The sequence below is a fragment of the Halictus rubicundus genome, chromosome 18, assembly GCF_050948215.1.
Source record: "Halictus rubicundus isolate RS-2024b chromosome 18, iyHalRubi1_principal, whole genome shotgun sequence".
NCBI classification, from domain to species: Eukaryota; Metazoa; Arthropoda; class Insecta; order Hymenoptera; family Halictidae; genus Halictus; species Halictus rubicundus.
In genome coordinates, this window is record NC_135166.1 from 4,136,961 (window position 1) to 4,155,537 (window position 18,577).

General features: G+C 44.8%; 1 protein-coding gene across 1 annotated transcript in view; it reads left to right on the top strand.

Annotated features, from left to right (window-relative positions):
• The first annotated feature begins 8,504 nt into the window (after positions 1-8,504).
• Positions 8,505-18,577, top strand: part of LOC143362763 (uncharacterized) — a 222,795-nt gene continuing 212,722 nt past the window's right edge. The window contains exon 1 of the mRNA XM_076803193.1: positions 8,505-9,422. Within this exon, the coding sequence (XP_076659308.1) occupies positions 9,371-9,422 (52 nt within the window). The 5' untranslated portion in view covers positions 8,505-9,370. The remainder of the gene's footprint in view (positions 9,423-18,577) is intronic.

Here is an 18,577-nt window from a genome sequence, read left to right on the forward strand (position 1 = left end):
GTGTGCTGGGAATACCGACCCTTACACGATTAATCACTGCCACGTAGCCCTGCTCCCTCTGCAGAAAGAAACGAGAAAAGCTCGCGGGAAGAGAGAAGGAGCGAAGGAGAGGTGGAGTGGGGAGAACCGGGGGGGTACTGTATATATTTCGACTCGTATACCACTGACACTTTGGACAGGAGATGCTTTATTGCCAAGCGAGTGCGGTTCAGTCGCATTTTCGTACTGGACTAGCCGGATAAAGCGCAAACGTTTACCAGTCTACTGAGAAACATGAGCCGATGTTAAGGGCGGGACGTGAAGCGATTAAGGTAGGCGAAACTTCTTGAAAACTTTCTACCTTTCGCTGACGAATATCCCCTCCGAACAGTTGACGCGATAAAAAGTATTTCAAAAAATGTTCGAACGACAAATACATCATCATGTAGCAATTCCTTTTTATTTTTTAATGTAAAATTGTATTCGATGTTTATCTCATCGCAAAATAGCAGTTCCATTGAATGCATAACCCAGCTAACGAACACCTTGGCAGTTTGTATTTAATCCTGTTATGGAATGTGAAATAACCTTGAAATGACCTTCAAATCTGTGGTCATATAGAACATGATTCTGAATAACTTTTCCCTACTACACGTTACCATCGGTCGATGTCAGTTTTCCAAATTCAGAATTCGGTACGAACAAAATCAAATTAAATTAAATTTCATGCAAATCAAATTGCAATTTTCTTCTTTTTTTTTGCGCGTTATATGGAAATCGTGTTTACTGTAATCGCAAAAATCTACCGGATTCCCACTAAACATTGTACCGTTTTAAATATATTTCGCATTCGAGAAAAAAGAAAAATTTCAAGCTGTTAGCGTGTTTGTCGTTCGAATATATTTCGAAATGCTTTTCGCTGTGTGCGCCCAAAGTTCAGGCATTTTTCGCCGAGACTACACGATTCAGATGATCGAGCACGCAGACGATTCAAATACGAGAGACTCCGAAAATTTTCCTAGGCATTCTTTGATCGTTGCTTGTTCGGAAAACATCAGGACGCTCGCCACGTGACATTCTTGTCGTTACCGAAAGGAAATGAAGTCTCCTCTTTGACGTGGCGTAACGGCGAGAAACAAGACAGGCTTTAAAAGCTTGCCGAAACAATTTTCGGGATGAGGCAGACGACGATAAATCGTAAACGCTGCACGGCGGAACACCGTAGAAAGAAAACAGTCTTCCGAGCATTTGTTATTCCAGCATCGTGCGCGCCCGGTATATCTATAAAACTGCGTACATCGAGGGAGAGAATGCCACTTTGAAAACTGTTGTCGTGTTTTCCGTGGTACGCGACATTACGAAGTAATTCACATGTGTTCGACGCACGCTCTCACTGCTTTCCACGAGTTTTATCGCTGCCAACTTTCGGTTCTACATGATTATTATTAGACTGCGGATTTCATGCATTCACGACGGAAATGAGCATATCCGATGCTAAATGGCAAATATATTCAATGGTTTTACAAATTATTATTGACTACATATACTTGGTATAGTATTGTATGGTATATAGTTACTATTTAATTATATTATATAATTATATAAGTATATTGTATAGTGTTATAATAATTATAATAGTTTTATATTATGTAGTATATATATTATATATAGTGTTATAATAATTGTAATAGTATTATGTTTAGTACACCATCACTTTTAACTCATCAAAATTATTTACTACAAATTTTTATTTTGTGTGGAAATCCGCATTCTTATTATTATTGGCTAGAATATACTATTCGCCGAGGAGTGTAAGGTCGCGTGGATCAAAGAACAGTATCTCCTGGCCGATATATGTCCGTGGCTAGACCCGTGTTTTGGACATATATCGAGTAGACTCTGTATTATGTCAAACCTTGTTTCTCTTTAATTTTATCGTCGGACACAAATGTATAAAATTCTGTTACAAGCCTACCTTGAAAAGGAATTTTATTCGTTTGAAAAATTTTATATAAAATTCTATATTTTACTAATCCTTTTTCCCTCTGATTATCGTTAAAGACAGCAACGCTGCGTTCAGTCCAGTCCCATAATTCAGACAGCGAAGCCTCGAAAGTATGAACGGATGTTATTTAGTAACCAAATAACCACTCCCGTTTTTACAACAACCGCGCGGCGTGTTGCTGACAGCTCCAATCTGTTGCAACATAGGAATTCTGGTAAAATTCCGTTCAAATGGACGTGTAGAACTATTGATAACGTTGTTATTGTAATCCTAGCACGGGCCACGGGTGCAAGGAAAAAAGGAATCCACCGTTCCCGGTAGTTAGAATTTGGAATTAACAACGAGATACAGCTTAACGATACCGTTCCGGCCGGCGGAAAGAATCGCGCAACGAAAAAGTTCGCGTAAAAACGAACGAACATTCGCTTGATGGTATTCTCGATAATATTCAGCAAACAGACATTGCACACCGACGCTTCCTAACAACGCGCGCGCGCGCGAAGTCTCGATGGAACCATGTGCGGAAAACATGATCGAAAATTTGATAAGATGGCGTCGAATGTTCCGTGAAACCCTATACAAGACATTTAAATTATTTTTGAAAATCACCTCGCAACAGTACGCGAGCACTCTGCGTTCGATAAATTGAAGGAACAATCTCGCAAGGAGAGATCGCACAAATGAAACATTCGTTCGAATTAACGCGGGAAATTCAAACATACGATATTTAATCTGATTTTAATCTGACGTTCATTTCCTTTATATCTTAGTGTTAGTTATTTGCTGCCTCCGGCCTAAAGAACAAAATTCGCTGCTGTGAGTGTCCGATAAGGCAGGGAATGATATAGGTATGACAACAACATTTTTTCAAGCCGCCAAAGATCCTTCGGAGAAACACGTTTTCACTGCAAAATGAACCTGTTTGCCAAATTTCGGCTCGATCGGATTTGGCCGGTTTTCGAAACAATCTTTCACTGCGTATGAATCATCCGAAATTCGCGAGGTTGCACTGTACTTCTCCGGCGCGTCGCACAGTGGGCAATTTGGGCAATTTGGACGAAATCGGATTCAAAATCAAGGAACTTTCAATAGGAATGAGGTAGAGCGATGAAATTTTTTGGAAATGAAAGCTGCAACTTTGTAGAATATGGGAAAAATAGAGAGATTCTGGTACGAACGTTTGTTAACCTCGAGAAAATTCGTTAAACGCGCACAAATTCAAGAAAATTTTCGTTTTTCCAATACCACGCGCGGAAAAATTTGTTTTTTAACATGCTATACATCATTTCCCATAGATTTTTTCACGCTGATTTGAAATATGGTCTCAAAATTTGTCTACGACCTCAGGATTTTGCAAAAAATAGATTTTTCTGACAAAAACTGATCAAGTAATTTTTTCGTTGAAATGATTGGATGGTAATAATCTCCCTATTTTTCCGATATTCTACAAAGGTTCAGCTTTAATTTAAAAAAAAATTTCATCGCTCTACCTCATTCCTATTGAAAGTTCCTTGATTTTGAATCCGATTTTGTCCAAATTGCCCACTGTGCGTCGTGGCAAGACAACATACGAATTTCGATGAATCTTATGGCGACCGGCCTTGTTAGTTACACCGCAGCATAGCAGTCGGCATAAAGGCCCCACTCTGCTTGGCGTAGACGAAAAACGAAACGGAGAAACGCGGAGAGGAAACGAGAGGGGGGGAGGGGTGGGAGAGAGAGAGAGAGAGAGAGAGAGAGAGAGAGAGAGAGAGAGAAGGATGGACGGAGAAAAACGGCCGATGGAAAGAGAAAAATTGGACGGTCGGTGAAGTGCGTAACGGTGCGTCGGCCAATATTTCTGGCGGGACGATCTCCTCCGCAGGTTTTTACGTATCCCGGGCTGTTTTTGCTCCGAGAGACTGCTCCTCGATATCCCTCGATACGGCTGCGTGGGTGGAGCGCATAAGTTACGCGTCTGAGCGTGTGCACGACCGCGATGGTAACGCATACATTTTTCCCCTGTCCGCGTAGACCGAACGAAACGACGAGCACGAGGCTGCAGAAGCGTGGCGGCCACTCGTCACCATCACGGTTTCGCGATAAAACGGTGAAAGGGAAAAACCAGTCTACGGATAATTCGAACGACTTTGTTTCCCCGGCGCGCGGCGTCGGCGTCGTTCGCGAAAGGGCGAAAGGGCGGTGACTCGCAAAAGTCTATTCTCGAGCAGAAGAAGCGTAACTCTATTTTCGTCGAGGCGCGGTTCGGTTGTCCCATTAGAGTGCAATCAGGCGAATTCCGACGCGACGCTCGGACACCCGGTGCCCGCGGATAACGCGCAAATGAGGGTGCAACGCGGCGGTTTTGTGCATCCGAGGCGACGACGATACGGATAAACGATGCAACGGCAACGAATGATGTCTACTGTAATATTTCAACGGGTTCCCGCGCCGCCTTTCGCCTCGCCCCGCCCCCGTCGCCCTTTTTCTTCCAGGCACTTCCGGGGTCAAGATTCACGAGACACGAAAAAGGAAGAGGTGAACAGCGAAATAAAGAAAGGCGACAAAGGCTGGGCAAAAGAATGGCCCAGGAAAAGATAAATTGGGATCACGGATGCGTTTTCGTAAAGGCAGTTGCCGCTGACCTGTCCGTGATGTTCTTAACGAATACGTGTGTGTGTACGTGTGTGTGAGTATGCGCGTCCCGGAGGATGTGTCTGTACAAGGAAATTGTTCGTCGAAAGTTTAAGGAGCGCGAGCGAGTGTACGTGAGAACTTGTACTCGATAGAAGAAACAAAGACTTTGGAGATTATAGATGCTTTTACGATTACGACGCATTGTTCTAGACACGCTGCTGCCGCCGCCGCTGCTGAGCTCGTTCTACTGACGTTGAATCGCGAAATGTGTCTTCGGTTCGAAACTAAATGTTCAGAAGAAACAAAGATTTCGAAGATTTTAGCACAGTTATTGCAGTTGCAAGTTGAGTTTCTGAATTACATTTCACATTTGCAGATCACGGCAATCTCTAATTAAATTCTTCTCTATTTTATATTTCAAGTTTGAGTTGTCAATAATATAACAAAAATTCCATAATCGGGCAATTTATATTGAAACAGCCGTGGTAACTTTTGAAGAATTATTTCTTAACGATTACTCAGTAGATAATTCCTAGAATTTTCAAAAGTTGAATAGATAAAGAAAATTGTTGGTCCGATTTAATAACTTTAAAGTAGTTCAAATCGTTCGTCTAACGTTGCGAGCACTAGGTTTCCCCGATGGTTCGTTTCGCGTTCGATTAATGGGCACAACGAAAATTCACAGTAATTGTTTAGGAAAGCGAATGGGCAATTAAGAGGACGCTTAGGAAATAATGAAACATTAGTGAGCTGATAATCACGTTGTTTGTACACGCTCGTTTCGCCTAACGATATTAAACGCGCACACCGCGAGAGGAACTTTTCGGACAACCTAACAGATACACGACGATAAGTTTGAACAAAACATTTGTGCGTGTGTACCGCAGCCGGAGTATATGTTAGAGTGTTTGATCAAGTCAATGCGCAGTACTTGACAGCCAGTAATTGGAGAGAACAATTTATGTTTTAATCCGGCGAAACGCAATCAACGTTGACCGTGAGTTTAATCTAACCCGTCCAGTCATATTTTCGCACGCTTGTTTTTCGAATCGTTCGATAAACGGCTGTCACATGGTCACAGTGTTCAAAACAGTGGTATTCTATTGCTTAGAAATTCTGCCCTAAACATTCTACTGGGGGGGGGGGGGTAATTGAATTTCAAAGGTCGATTGACGTGCAGACGTTCGTGCTGATGGCAAGTAGAAAAGGTAATTACCGATCAGACACGACAGTAGATGCCAATCGGACAGCGATTCTTGTTCATGCTAAGTACGAGTGACAAGTAATGACCACGCACGGCAATCAATAGCCAACTATGCGAGCAGGAATGGCAAGCGACACCATCAGACACGATAATCTGTGGCCATCGAGTTCAAGGACATGTTAAGTAGAAATGGCATCCAGTGATCAGACAAGACAGTCAACAGTGAATACGATGCTAACCAGGTACGTGTTAAGTAGAAATGGCAACCAGCGATCAGACACGATAATCGATGGCCGCCGGGCGACGATCCGCGTGCATGTTAAGTGAAAATGGCGTCAATGACCAGACACGACAGTCAATAGCCAGCGGACTACGACTCCGGTACGTGTTAAGTAGAAATGGCAACCAGCGATCAGACACGGGAAACAATAGCCACGGGATAGCTAACCAAGTACGTGTTAAGTAGAAATTGGAACCGGCGATCAGGCAAGACAGTTAACGGACACCGGACAACCATCCCAGTGACCAGACATAGTAAACAATAACTACTGGATAGTCAACCAAATACATGTTAAACCAGTCAACAAATAACTAGCACAGTGTTAAGTAGAAATGAGAACCAATGATCAGACAAGATAGAAAATAATCAGTAGGCAGGTATCTAAGCGCTTGTTAAGTCGAAATGGTAATCGACGGTGAGATAGCACTATGAATGGCCACCAGGCAACAATCCTAGCACGTGTTAAGTAGAAATGGCGACTTATGCCCAGACACGATAAACGATAACAAGTGGACAATTAACGAAGCAGGTGTTAAGTAGAAACGGCAACCAGCGATCAGACACGGTAGGTAACACAGTGTTTACTCGATATATGTCCAAACACGGGTCCAGCCAGTGACTTATATCGTAGAGGAGATACCATTAACAGCCACTAATCCGTTGATTTCAAAAACTGTCTTGGTGTAAATAATCATAACATTGAACCTATCCTGTAAACGAAGGTAAGCGACATTCAAATCATGATATTTGTTACAATAATGATTTTTCTACATTGTATATAGTCTCGTTTAGGGCTCCGTAGTTCTATTCTTGAAAAAACAAGGCTGACCCTAATTAAACCTTTACGCATTCATCTACAATAATATCCTAAAATGCTCCTCTCCCTCAAAGCGATTAAAGAATCATTAAAAATATTTTTGCCGCATATCACAATAATAAACAAAATGTCAAAATCAGGCGTGACATCCTGTACAGTATATTCTATGGCACCGCGTCAGAATTGGTAGCGAGTGATCAAGAAATCATGAAAAATATTCTTGCTGCATACCATAATAGTAAACAAAATGTCAAAATCAGGCGAGACATCCTGTACAGTGTCGTCTACGGCACCGCGTCAGAATTGGTGGCAAGTGATTAAAAAATCATTAAAAATATTTTTGCCGCATACCATAACAGTAAACAAAATGTCAAAATCAGGCGAGACATCCTCCATAGTGTTCTGCAGCGTCAGGATTGGTGGCATCGTTAGTAGTTTATTAGCGCAGTGTACATACACGTTGCTATAGCCGCTTGTCGGCGACCCTGGCAGGACTGATTTTCCCGCAGGAGGATTACCCGCATGATACGCTAAATCGTCCGCGCGAAAAAGCTTTTCGCGATGGATTTCAATCAGCGGGGCACAGTGGTCACGGTTATCATGCCCGGTTAGTTTATTCGTCTATAAATTTCACGGATCGTAAATCGCGCATAAACGTCATCGTTAAACAGACGACGACGACGACGACGACAACGACAAAGAGACAAGGACGACGATCGCGTCGTCGAGAGATACAGGTTCTCGAGAGCCCGTTACTCATCGCGCTCTTAGATTTCCTAACTGTCGACGGGAACGGGCAACGGCAGCCCTACAACCACCGTCGGCCGGAACTCGGAACCGTGTTGTCCAAGTGCCTTCGAGCGAGAGGTCAGCATATGTTGTTACGCAGTTCGACACCCTGGCGCCTACAGACAGGCCGAGCGATGTTAGCCGGACACAAGAGGATCGGAACCCGTGGACGAGAGATATCGCAGCCACACACGCTCACACGCACACACACACAGACAGACATACACAGACAGGCATAGAGACAGACACATCCGCACACAGTATGTTTGCGGTCTACCGCGTATAGCGTTCAACGGGATGGTGGACAGAAGCAGAGGGCAGCGATCCGTGCACGCGTTTCGAAATGTAAGGTCTCTGGTAAGAGGAGGCGCGGATGCGCGCGCGCGCGCTCGCTCGCTCGCTCGCGTGGGACTTAGGGTCTCTCACCGATGGCTCTAATGCGACTGAATGATGATACGTAACAAACCTTATTCAACAAAAACTTTCGCCCGGCAAATTGAATCTAGAGGACTCGGGGCTATCTCGTTCTCGTCCCCCCTCTCCCTCTCTCTCTCTCGCTCTCTCTCGCTCCCGTTTTCTTCGTCTCGTCCCCCGAAAGGAGGTGTGGAATAAGATCGCGGCGCGGACCGTTGATCGTGTGCGTGCTGCGGGGGCGAGTGGCGATGCTCGAGTAACGAGAGAGCGCGACGAGCATGGCCGAGCGAGCGAGACCGACGATCTTTCGGCTGGTTCGGGCGAAGATCGGTGGTGGGGACTGGTAGGGCGGTATGCGCACGCGCGGCTCGCGGCGGAACAGCTTCGCGCGGCGACGCTCAGTCTCGTCTGTCGCAATCCAGTGCAGATATACGTGCAATTATCCTGTCAACAGTGCTTAAAATCTCTTCTGGTGCTCGTGGCGTTTGCTCCGGCACGCGGTGATCGATAACGTTTCTCTCCCGCGGACACCGACGGGACATACACGAATCGCACCACGCGTCGATCGTACCGTACCGTATCTCGGTTTCGCGCTCCGTCTCGAACCGCGATCCCCGCGAGAAAGAAATCCGCGCGACGCGCGATCGGTCCACGTGAAACGGAAAAATTAAACTCGGGACCACCGTCCCTCTCTCTCTCTCTCTCTCTCCATTCTATCTTCCTCTCTCTCTCTCTCTCTCTGTCTCTCTCTTTCTTTCTACCCTCGGCTGTGCTCGCGGCTGCACGGCAATTCGAATCGCCGCGGTCGCCACCCTCTCCGCCAGCCAAGCCAGTCAGCCAGCCAGCCAGCCAGCCAGCCAGCGGCAGCAATCAGTTGGCACCGTGCGCTCTATGGGGAGAGTTTGACGTTTCGTTCGACGGTGGTAACCCCGGTGCGGTGACGTTCTCTTCTCCATCCCCCTCCGTCCCTCTCTCACGTTCCACGGAAAACACAAGGGATAAATAGCAGTGCGGGGTTGGTTCGACGTGATGATCGTCGTACCGTCGGATCGATGAGAATCGGTTGCCCGAACGTCGTCGTCGTCGCCGTCGTCGTCGTCGTCGATGTGTCGCCGAAGATTTCGAGTCTGCAACTAGCGGGTGACACGGTCGTCGTCGTCGTAAGTGGTGTGATATTGTGCGACCGAAGGAACCCGTGACGAAAGAGAGACTCTACGAGAGACACAACAACACAGGATCCCGGGACACAACGATTCCCTGCTCAAGATGACTCGCCACCTGTGGCTAAGAGCAGCGCTCGCTTTCCTCGCGATATCAGGTAAGCTGTCGTCATCGTCTTCGTCTTCGTCGTCGTCGAGGAGGATCGTCATCGTCGAGAGCGCGCGCGGCGGAACGCGTGGGTGTACGGCGCGGTCTCGTTGTCGACACGCGTGTCAACGCGCGTGGGAAGCGGTTAATCGCCAGTAATATGGCAAAGTGACAGCGCAACGCCGGACTCCCGTCGCGTGCCGGATGAAATATCGTCGCCGAACACGCTGTCGTTTCTCCATTTTCACTTGTTTTTCCCGCCACCACCACCACCACCCTCCTACCAACGTTTTTCTTCGCCGCGTTGTCCGGCACCTCGCCAACAAGTTGACGCGCGGATTCGGCCAGCTGGTAGTCCGGCAGAAACACAATGAAAAAGAGAAACAAGATAAAGTGGCGGATACAAAGTGTGGCCCCCGTTGAAGCGCGCGCGACGTACACCGGGGGTGCGATGTGTGTTGTTTGCCTGCGCTGTCGCGCGCGAATCCTTCTTTCGTCGCCGTGCGCCTCGAGCGTGAAACGGAGACAAAGGGAGAACGCGCGCGGCGAGAGGCCGGCCTCGGCTCGGCAAAGAAACGAGACACGACGCGGTGTCTTCTTCTACTCGGGAAACCGAGCGGGCTAAAGACCGTTGCCTGCCGCAACGATGGAAACCGACGGGCTTTGTGCACTCGTCGTTGCAACTGCAACCCCACCGGCCAAAGCGCAGTACTCGCTGACAACGGAATCGCGCTCCCTGCCAGCTGCCCGACTCCGATCTTCGCGGAACTTTGCGGGCTCGTGGAACGATCGTAACGGATACAGACCCTCTTCCTTGCTGCCGGTTACTTCCGGTGAAACCGCCCCCAGGAATTCAACCCGCCGCGCGAGAGAGAGCCGACTCGGAAACGGCCGCCGACGGGGTGGAACGTTCGCTAATTATTCATGGAATGGTATCGCCCTAGGATGATTTTTTCAACGGGTTGTCAAGGTCATCGCGACGGATAATGTGGAAGTTTCACGCGGTGGTCGTTGTTTGGTAGTTGTTCGTCAGAAATGTGGTAATTACTCGACTCGGGCTGTTTATGCGTTTACAGCGAGGTGGTGCGATTGAAAACAGCAAAAAATTATGACTGTCCTGTGTGGGACGTCGATATATCTTTTTTATTTATTACGATCATTTTGGAATGAAAGACATTTTTATCGTTTATTTTGCATTGATCGCAAGACACGGAAGTGAAACGAGAATTTCTTTCTTCTTTTAGTTAGTATGTTAACCCTTTGCACTCGAAGCTATTTTAACTCCAAAAGGACACAGTTTCTTCAGAATATTTCCCTTCCATATATTTTTTTTTATGTTATAGAAACGAAAATGATGCAACAATACTCGTACAATACTGAAGTGTTCAGTAATTTATTAGATACAAACAAACTTAGTAATATAAAAAATATTTGGGATAATGATAAGCAATTATTAGTGGCGCCTTACAGTCGCCATTCGAGTGCTAAGGGTTAAGCTGAGAATCTTTTTAATGTATAAACTGTTTTGAATTGTGCTTACCCATTGTTGTCATAAACACATCCGCAGTCTAGTCATTACATAGATATGTATAATATAAAGGCGGTGTACCTTTTCTTTTTAAGTTATTTGTTTACTAGCTCCAGCTGTTTCCGGTTCGAAATTTGAACTTACCTAAGTTACCATAGCTTCCGAAAAAAATACTATTGTACTACTGTTGGTTATTCTATGCATAAGACGATAAACTTTCATAAAACTCGTAATCCGATCCTCCTTGCAAGACAATAGCCGTGTTATGCGAGTGGATCACGATCGACAGGGTGTATCGGTTGTTAAGGGGATGCAAATGAAGCCGGGAGGGTGGTTTATTTTATGTTGACTCCTGGATCAGCAATCACAAACATTCTACAAAGTCGAGGGAATTTAAGGGCTTGTCTCCTCGTTGACATTGTGGTGGTCATAAACAGCTGACATAATTTATTATTAATAAAGTTCGAACAGTGAAAGATATCGAATTTCACTACTAATTCAGCGTAATGAAAAGAATCTGTGCTTATGCGGGTTCGTCTTCTGATTTTTATTGTTAAAGTGATACAGATATGTTGTCTTTCTCTCGAGAAAAGGTTGAAGGTAACATGAAATTTATTTAGTTAAACTTTACACGGTGTGCAACAGTGAGGAACAATTTTTTTTTTAGTGGAAATTGAGACAAATTGCGTAGACGTAAACGTGAATAAATCATCGTTGTTACTGAGAAACAAAAATAGTTTGATTGAGCGGCGGTTTCGCGTTAAAATTCTATTAATGACGATTATCTATTGCAGCGTCACTGTGTTTACTTTCATTCGTGTGATTATTGCAGCTGTTAGGTCGTCGCATATGAAATGAACGATCTCAGAATGCAAATTTTGTTGAATAAAGTTTATTTCAACATTGGTCGACGTGATTGTCGTGAATTCTTTTTATATGAGTGAGGAAATGAACATAATGACGACAACATTATGTGATCGCAAAATGTGGTAATAAATAAACATTAGTCACTGGTCAGTCAGTAATAGAAAAAAAACTCACTATAGCCGAAAAACTCGTTCTTTCTCGACGGAATGTGACACGTTCACAACGACGTCTACTTTAGTCAAGAAGTTTTATTTATTAAAAATTATGTATGTTCAAAGTCACCTCGTCATCTTTGGAAAGTTTTAGTTTTTACCATGTTTCGAGTGCAACGGATGTGTAACACGAACCCACGCATTTACGAGTGTCAAATTCTATTCGCTTTGTAACTATATCTATATCCACTTCGAAAGTACTCTAGTGTCACATGATCTGTTCAGCTTACCGGTATACGATTATTTCTCTACTATAACGGAAGATGTATCGCCAGGATGTCTGTGCTCCGCGAATTTCCGTTGTCTCTCCGAGATTAATATTTGTTCAGCATTCCTCTGTTTCGAATTTTTGTGAAATTATCTCAACAAACGATTAAATTAATATAACCGACGCGAGCGTTATATTATTCCCGTAGCATGTCGAAATATCGTTATGGTTGACGTTCTGCCGTGAACACTTTGACTGCCACGATACTTTCCAAGATTCCGATGTAAAAATCCAATTTAATTGAATCATCGTGGCAAGAAACTTTTATCCGCGAATGTCATTTCTTAGGGCAAAAATATTAATCACATTAAGGCAAGTAAACAAACCACGAGATAACTCTTAGTTGGCAGCCAACTTGTTAAACTGTCATACACCCTGCGACATCTTTGCGTTCACGGGACTAGCTACGGACATATATCGTCTAGGAGATACTATTTTGATACTATTCTTTGATTCACGCGACTTTATACTCCTCGGCGAAGTCTCTCGAGCTTCTTGGCCCCTCACGGGGTATACCCAGCGGTAGTGGGGATAGTTCCGCGACAGTTACCATCCAGGTCTCGGCGACATATATAGAGAAATCACTGTACTCACGTTCTTCTTAACACGTTAAATGCCACGTCCCCCATATGTGGGTGACGGAATTATTTATGCAGGTTTTAAAATGAATTTTTACGTTGATATATTCATTGCACTAAACTTGATTAGGATCTGTAACATGCAAGATTGTTGGAGGATTACTCAGTATCATACATTGAAGTTTTTGTAATTTTTATTTCATTAAATAACTTACTTTGGAATTTTTGGGGTTTCTAGTTTGGCGATCAGTGTTAACCCTTAAAAATTGCTGTATCATTATTCAAAATATATTTGACTTTATTCAATTTGTTTGTATTTAATAAATTACTAAACACTTCAGTACTGTACGAGTAAATTGCACCATTTTCGTATGCATAGCATGAAAAAATATATATAGAAGGGAAATATTCTAGGTCGGAAGAAAATGTTTCGTTTTCGAGTTAAAATGGCTTCGAGCGCAAAGGGTTAATTCAACAAATGTCATAGTGACCATATTGGTGTGGATTATTGTATTTACGTCGATCGCAGGAAAATTCTTGTTATCTGAGTGTTCTTAAGTAACTGTTCGTAATTGGCGAGTCACTCGTTAAGAGCTCTTCGCTTCTTTATCAAGACACGGTATTGTTCGTCGGTGCGCGCCGCACGATACTGCGGCCGCATTGGCTCTGCCTGCTACCTGTACCGAGATACATATATTTAACGTATAACATATGCTCCGTACTATTACCCCGCGATCTCCCCCAGAAAATGCATTACCCCGGTCCGGTTAACAAGGCCGCTCCTTTGTAGCTCTTCGCAGGAACCCGTCTAATTTCTCGTTAGACCGGGCAAGGTCAAATCGTTGGACGATACAGTGCGGCGTGCAAGCAATTCCACCGTCCCAGGTAATAATCTTGAAATTGGCAAAGGGAATTCCTGCGTATCGGCGCGGCGGTACGGTGCAATCAGAATTCTTCGGAAATGCAAATCAATTTCATTTCTCTTTGGAACGGTGTACGCGCGTAACGGTGCTCTTTGTCGTGGCTCGATATCGGGTTGGCGCGGGCTTTCTCTTTCTCTCTCTCTCTCTCTCTTCCCCTTCTTCCCCCCACTCTCTATCTTTCTCTCTCTCTCTCTTCGCCGTTCACAAAAGCGAAATATCTCACCTAGCAGACAGAATCTAACGAGTTTCTCGGTAATTAAGAAGCTATTGCGTCGCACTTATCCCATCACTGGCACCGGGGGGTTCGACGAACGATCCTCTCGGCCCGGCGCCGGGGTTTTGCTCGTTTGCCTTAGGGCGGAAATTTAAATCGCGGGGACGAACGGGGTCGTTCCTTGCGGGTGCGGATTCCGTTTCCAGCAGCTCTGTTCGAGGCGAGGCGAGGCGAGGCGAGGCGGCCGCCCGATCCTTCTCACGGCTTGATTGCACTCACGAAACTCTCCGTTGTTGCTCCTAAGCAAACTCATTTGATTTCAAGCCCGGTTTTTCGACGGATTCCGGACCGACCGGGGGCCCGTGTGTATGTCCCTTGTCGGGGCTCGGAGCTGACGCACGGAACGACCGAAAAGCCCGGAGCTTTTCACGGCACGGATACCACCCGCCGCTCAAGCTGTACATTGTTAAGACCGGATACTTGACTAAGCTGCAGAGAGTCACTTTTGACTACCTCGGTCGAGTGTAATCTCCGCGGTTGACTTGTGCGCCGTGCGAGAGAAACGATTTACGACGCATTAACGGGTCTTGGCTCTCTCTCTCTCTCTCTCTCTCTCTCTCTCTCTCTCTCTCTCTCTCTCTCTCTCTCTCTCTCTCTCTCTCTCTCTCTCTCTCTCTCGCTCTCCTCCACCTGCAAACTTTCCGGAGTGACTTAACCGAGGCGTACGCGTGCTGCACAATGGACCCTCTCTTCGTTCTTCCCCCCACCCCGAGACTTATCCGCGTCGACTTCGCTGGAAACTTTGCGATGCGTGCGCTGAGAGCGAACTGGCTATCGGGATCAATGATAATCGGAACGTCGGGCCCGACCGGGCCGGGCCGGGCTCGAGCCGGTGAGAAAATGACAGCTGATAGCCTTTAAATCAGGAGAGACTCCCGTAATCCTTTATTATCGTGCTGCGGGATATCCCTGAATTACCCCGGCTATTCTGACTACCTACCCAGTTGCCCCATCGATCGTGTTAAGGGCCCATTCCTTTTCTTCCGGGGTGATAAACATCGACTTCTTTTTACAGAGTCTTGTAGCCTAACTCCTCGGACATCTTTATCCAAAGATTATTAACCATTACACGTTCCTCGGGGTGAAAACTCGTCTTACGTGCGCTGTTAAACGATCGACTGCTTTCTGTGCTGTAAGATGTATCTTTTAAAATTGTTGTTATTACTATTTGTTGATCTAACGAGTGCCTGTCACTGTATCACAGATGCACGATTACAGACAATGTGCTCGAGGGAAAGTTTTTAGGACAAATACAGAACGTTTTGGACAAATATCGAGTAAACACTGTATAGCAGGCGCGTAGCAGTGTAGGAGAAACTAACAATTTGACTTCGTAATCGAGTCGGGTCGGGTCGGGTTCCCGAAAGTTCCCAATGTTCAAGTATTTCTAATGGGGTGATAAAGAAGATCGGGTATTTCCGTGATTTCTCGTATCCTCTTCAATGGAAAATTCTGAAAAAAATCAAGCATATTTTAGCTATTGGGATGCAAATCTATGAATTTTTTCAGAATTTTCGATTGAAGCGGATAGGAGAAATTTCGGGAAAACCTGATTTTCGTTATCACCCCACTACTACCCCGCATGTCGACGTGTAGGGTTGAAAATTGGCACAAAGTATTTCCTTCGGATAAGCTATCGATTGGCCCTATTGCAAATTCAATTTTCACTTTTGACCTCCTTATGTGACTACACCCCTCATAGGTGAAAGACTATACGAAAGCGTTTGCGACGCGCAGTTTGAAAGTCGATCGCAACTTTCGTTACCGCTTCGAATCTCGTAATGAAACTCGAGGAACATATTTCCCGTATATGATCTTACTGATTTATGTAAAAAAAATCGATTTTTTTTTCCAACCGGTCACACGAGTCGCCTCGGTGAGCGAAAGCTGTTGCAGAAAAGCGAGACAAGAGTTTCCTTGATCGAAAGTTGCGCGGTTCGACTTTGTTGAACTTTCTTGTTCCTCGATGAGTCGACTTTTGAATAGCTAGACGGAACAGAGATTTTACAGCCGGTCTTCAGGAGAATTTACGCGCGGGACAAAGTTCACGCGAATGAAGGCGAATGATATAATCATTGTCATTGGGAATGGTTAACCGTGTTACCGTGATACGTGCTTTTTACTTTTCATACCACTAGCGTAATTAAAGGTGAACCACGCCTTTGAGAGTTATGCGCTAGTCACGAACCGCTCTCTTTCCTTCCGCGAGCATTGTTTACGCGTAAAAAGTCTGTTCCGTTCTTTTGATCCTCGCAATTCATTCTCCGTTGTTTTCTGCGAGCGTATTTTTCAAGCGTTTGCTTCGCCCACGCGAAGCAATAATTTATTCTTGCAATTATTCTCGGGCCGATCGAGCGCGTTTCATTATGCTGTATGTTCGTTTGCCGTTGAACGGTAACGTTGTTCAAGAAATTATTTTTTAATCTGATAAAACTGCAAAGACAAAGCTGATAAAACCCATTAATACTTGTGAATCTATTAAATTGCGTTAAAACTCACTCCTGTTCCTGGTTCTGTTCGTACACGGCAGGTTTATACATAAATAATTTTTATCCACGGATTTCTAATACACGTTTTGTTTGTCTCTACGTGATTTTCCAAGCGTTTGACAACAGTATTCGATCGAACAAATCATGTTCATAATTGAACTATCATGGTCATTACAGTGTTTACTCGATACGTGTCCAAAGCACGGGTCTAGCCAGGGACATGTATCGGCCAGGAGACACGTATCTCGCCACGGTGCACGGAGCAAATAAAAGCAGCATAAACCTTCCACAGAGGTTTAAACAAACAATGCGCCAAGAATGACGTTTAAGTTGCATTCGGGTTATAATCGCGTGGGTTATGATCGAATAAATGTTCGTTGGCCATTGTGTCGAACCTCGGCCATTGTGTTTGCCACGATATCCTCGTGTTTTGTTTATCGACTGTTCTCCAACTGCCTAAACATTAGCTAACGTACTAATGTATCAATTGTACTCGATTGAACAACTAACGCTGCCCCAGTTTCCTTTGTTGAAATGCCGAAATGTAACTTGATGGCGAATTGTTCGTTGGATTATGTCAACTAATAATGATTCGACCGAGGTGGGGATGAACTACTTTCTCAGTGGACGGAACATATTTAGTTAGGCGTGATCTTATTGACGAAACCGTTTCAACGTGTTCAATTATAATAATTGTGAGGACAGAGATTATAATAATCGCAGAGTACATTAGTTTTTCGGTGGACGCGTAAAGGTCATGTGAAGGTCAACCGTGTTTTTTAAAATAGGATCATATAGAGTATGGGACCCAGTTACTGTGGGGGTGCCAATTACGGGGCGTATATTAATTATACTTATTTTTGAAGCATATTAAAAAATATTAACTGATTTGAATGAAACAAATTTAATATCTCTCTCTCAATATTCATTGTGCTTTAAAAACAATTATAATTGGTATAGCCAGAGTAATTGGCATCCCCACGGTAAATGGGTCCGTTACCCCAGCACAATTTGCATGATTTTTTGTTCAAGTTGTTCCACTTTTTCGGTATTTTTCAGCGCACTTCGTTCGCATAAAGAAACATTTCTACGGCGCGGGAACGCGGTATCATATTTCATTTGCGCACTGTGGAACGCGATGGATCACGTTCACGTACATCGGCACAGTATAGCGATGGTTGCAAATTGTAACATCAATCGATCAAACGGGAGTCCAGTTTACAAAAACGACAAAGTAGACTGCGACCATTCAAGAACAAAGTGTAACGGAGAGCGTCGTTTGATGAATCGAATGAAATTAACAGTTGATCACAAGCTTCGCCAGCAACGTCATATCCGATCCATCGGAGTTGATCAACATAATTGAAAAGATCAATGCGACACTTTTACCAAAGGCATTTCACGAGCACAAGATCAAAGGTAACGAAAAATCCACCGTCGGTTACAAAAGTTTGCACACGGTACAGCGTTCACTATATGTCCCCACTGCCGCAGGGTGTACCCTGAAGTGTCCTCGGTCGCCGAGGAGTGTAAACATAATTCTAGCCGATAATTGTCCCTGCCGGACCCGTGGTTTGGACATGCATCGTGTAGGACATCGCACTCTTGGGCGAGCGAGGCCTCTTCGCTGACCTTTTCTACGTTCGGCGCGGATCAAAGTATCTCCTGGCCGATATATGTCCCCGGCTAGACCCGTGTTTTGGGAATTTGAAATTCGTGACATATTCAGAGTAAATATTGTATCTAGAAACGGTATTCCGAAGTTTACGGAAAGGGTGGTTGCGGGAAACCCTACGGTTTCCTGTTTGAGATTCCCAGCGATAATAAGTCCCGAGCGTTGCTGAGGAATGTCATATCGTATCAGCGCGCGCACTCGTACACGTCAAACCGTTTATTATCGCATTCGCGCCAGTTGGACACTCGTGTATATTATTAAACCATCTTCGCCCTCGGGGAACGTCGTCTTCGCGCATTCGCGGCCGTTTCTAAAATTACGCGGCGATCTCCCTTTTACTTCGATTTTCAC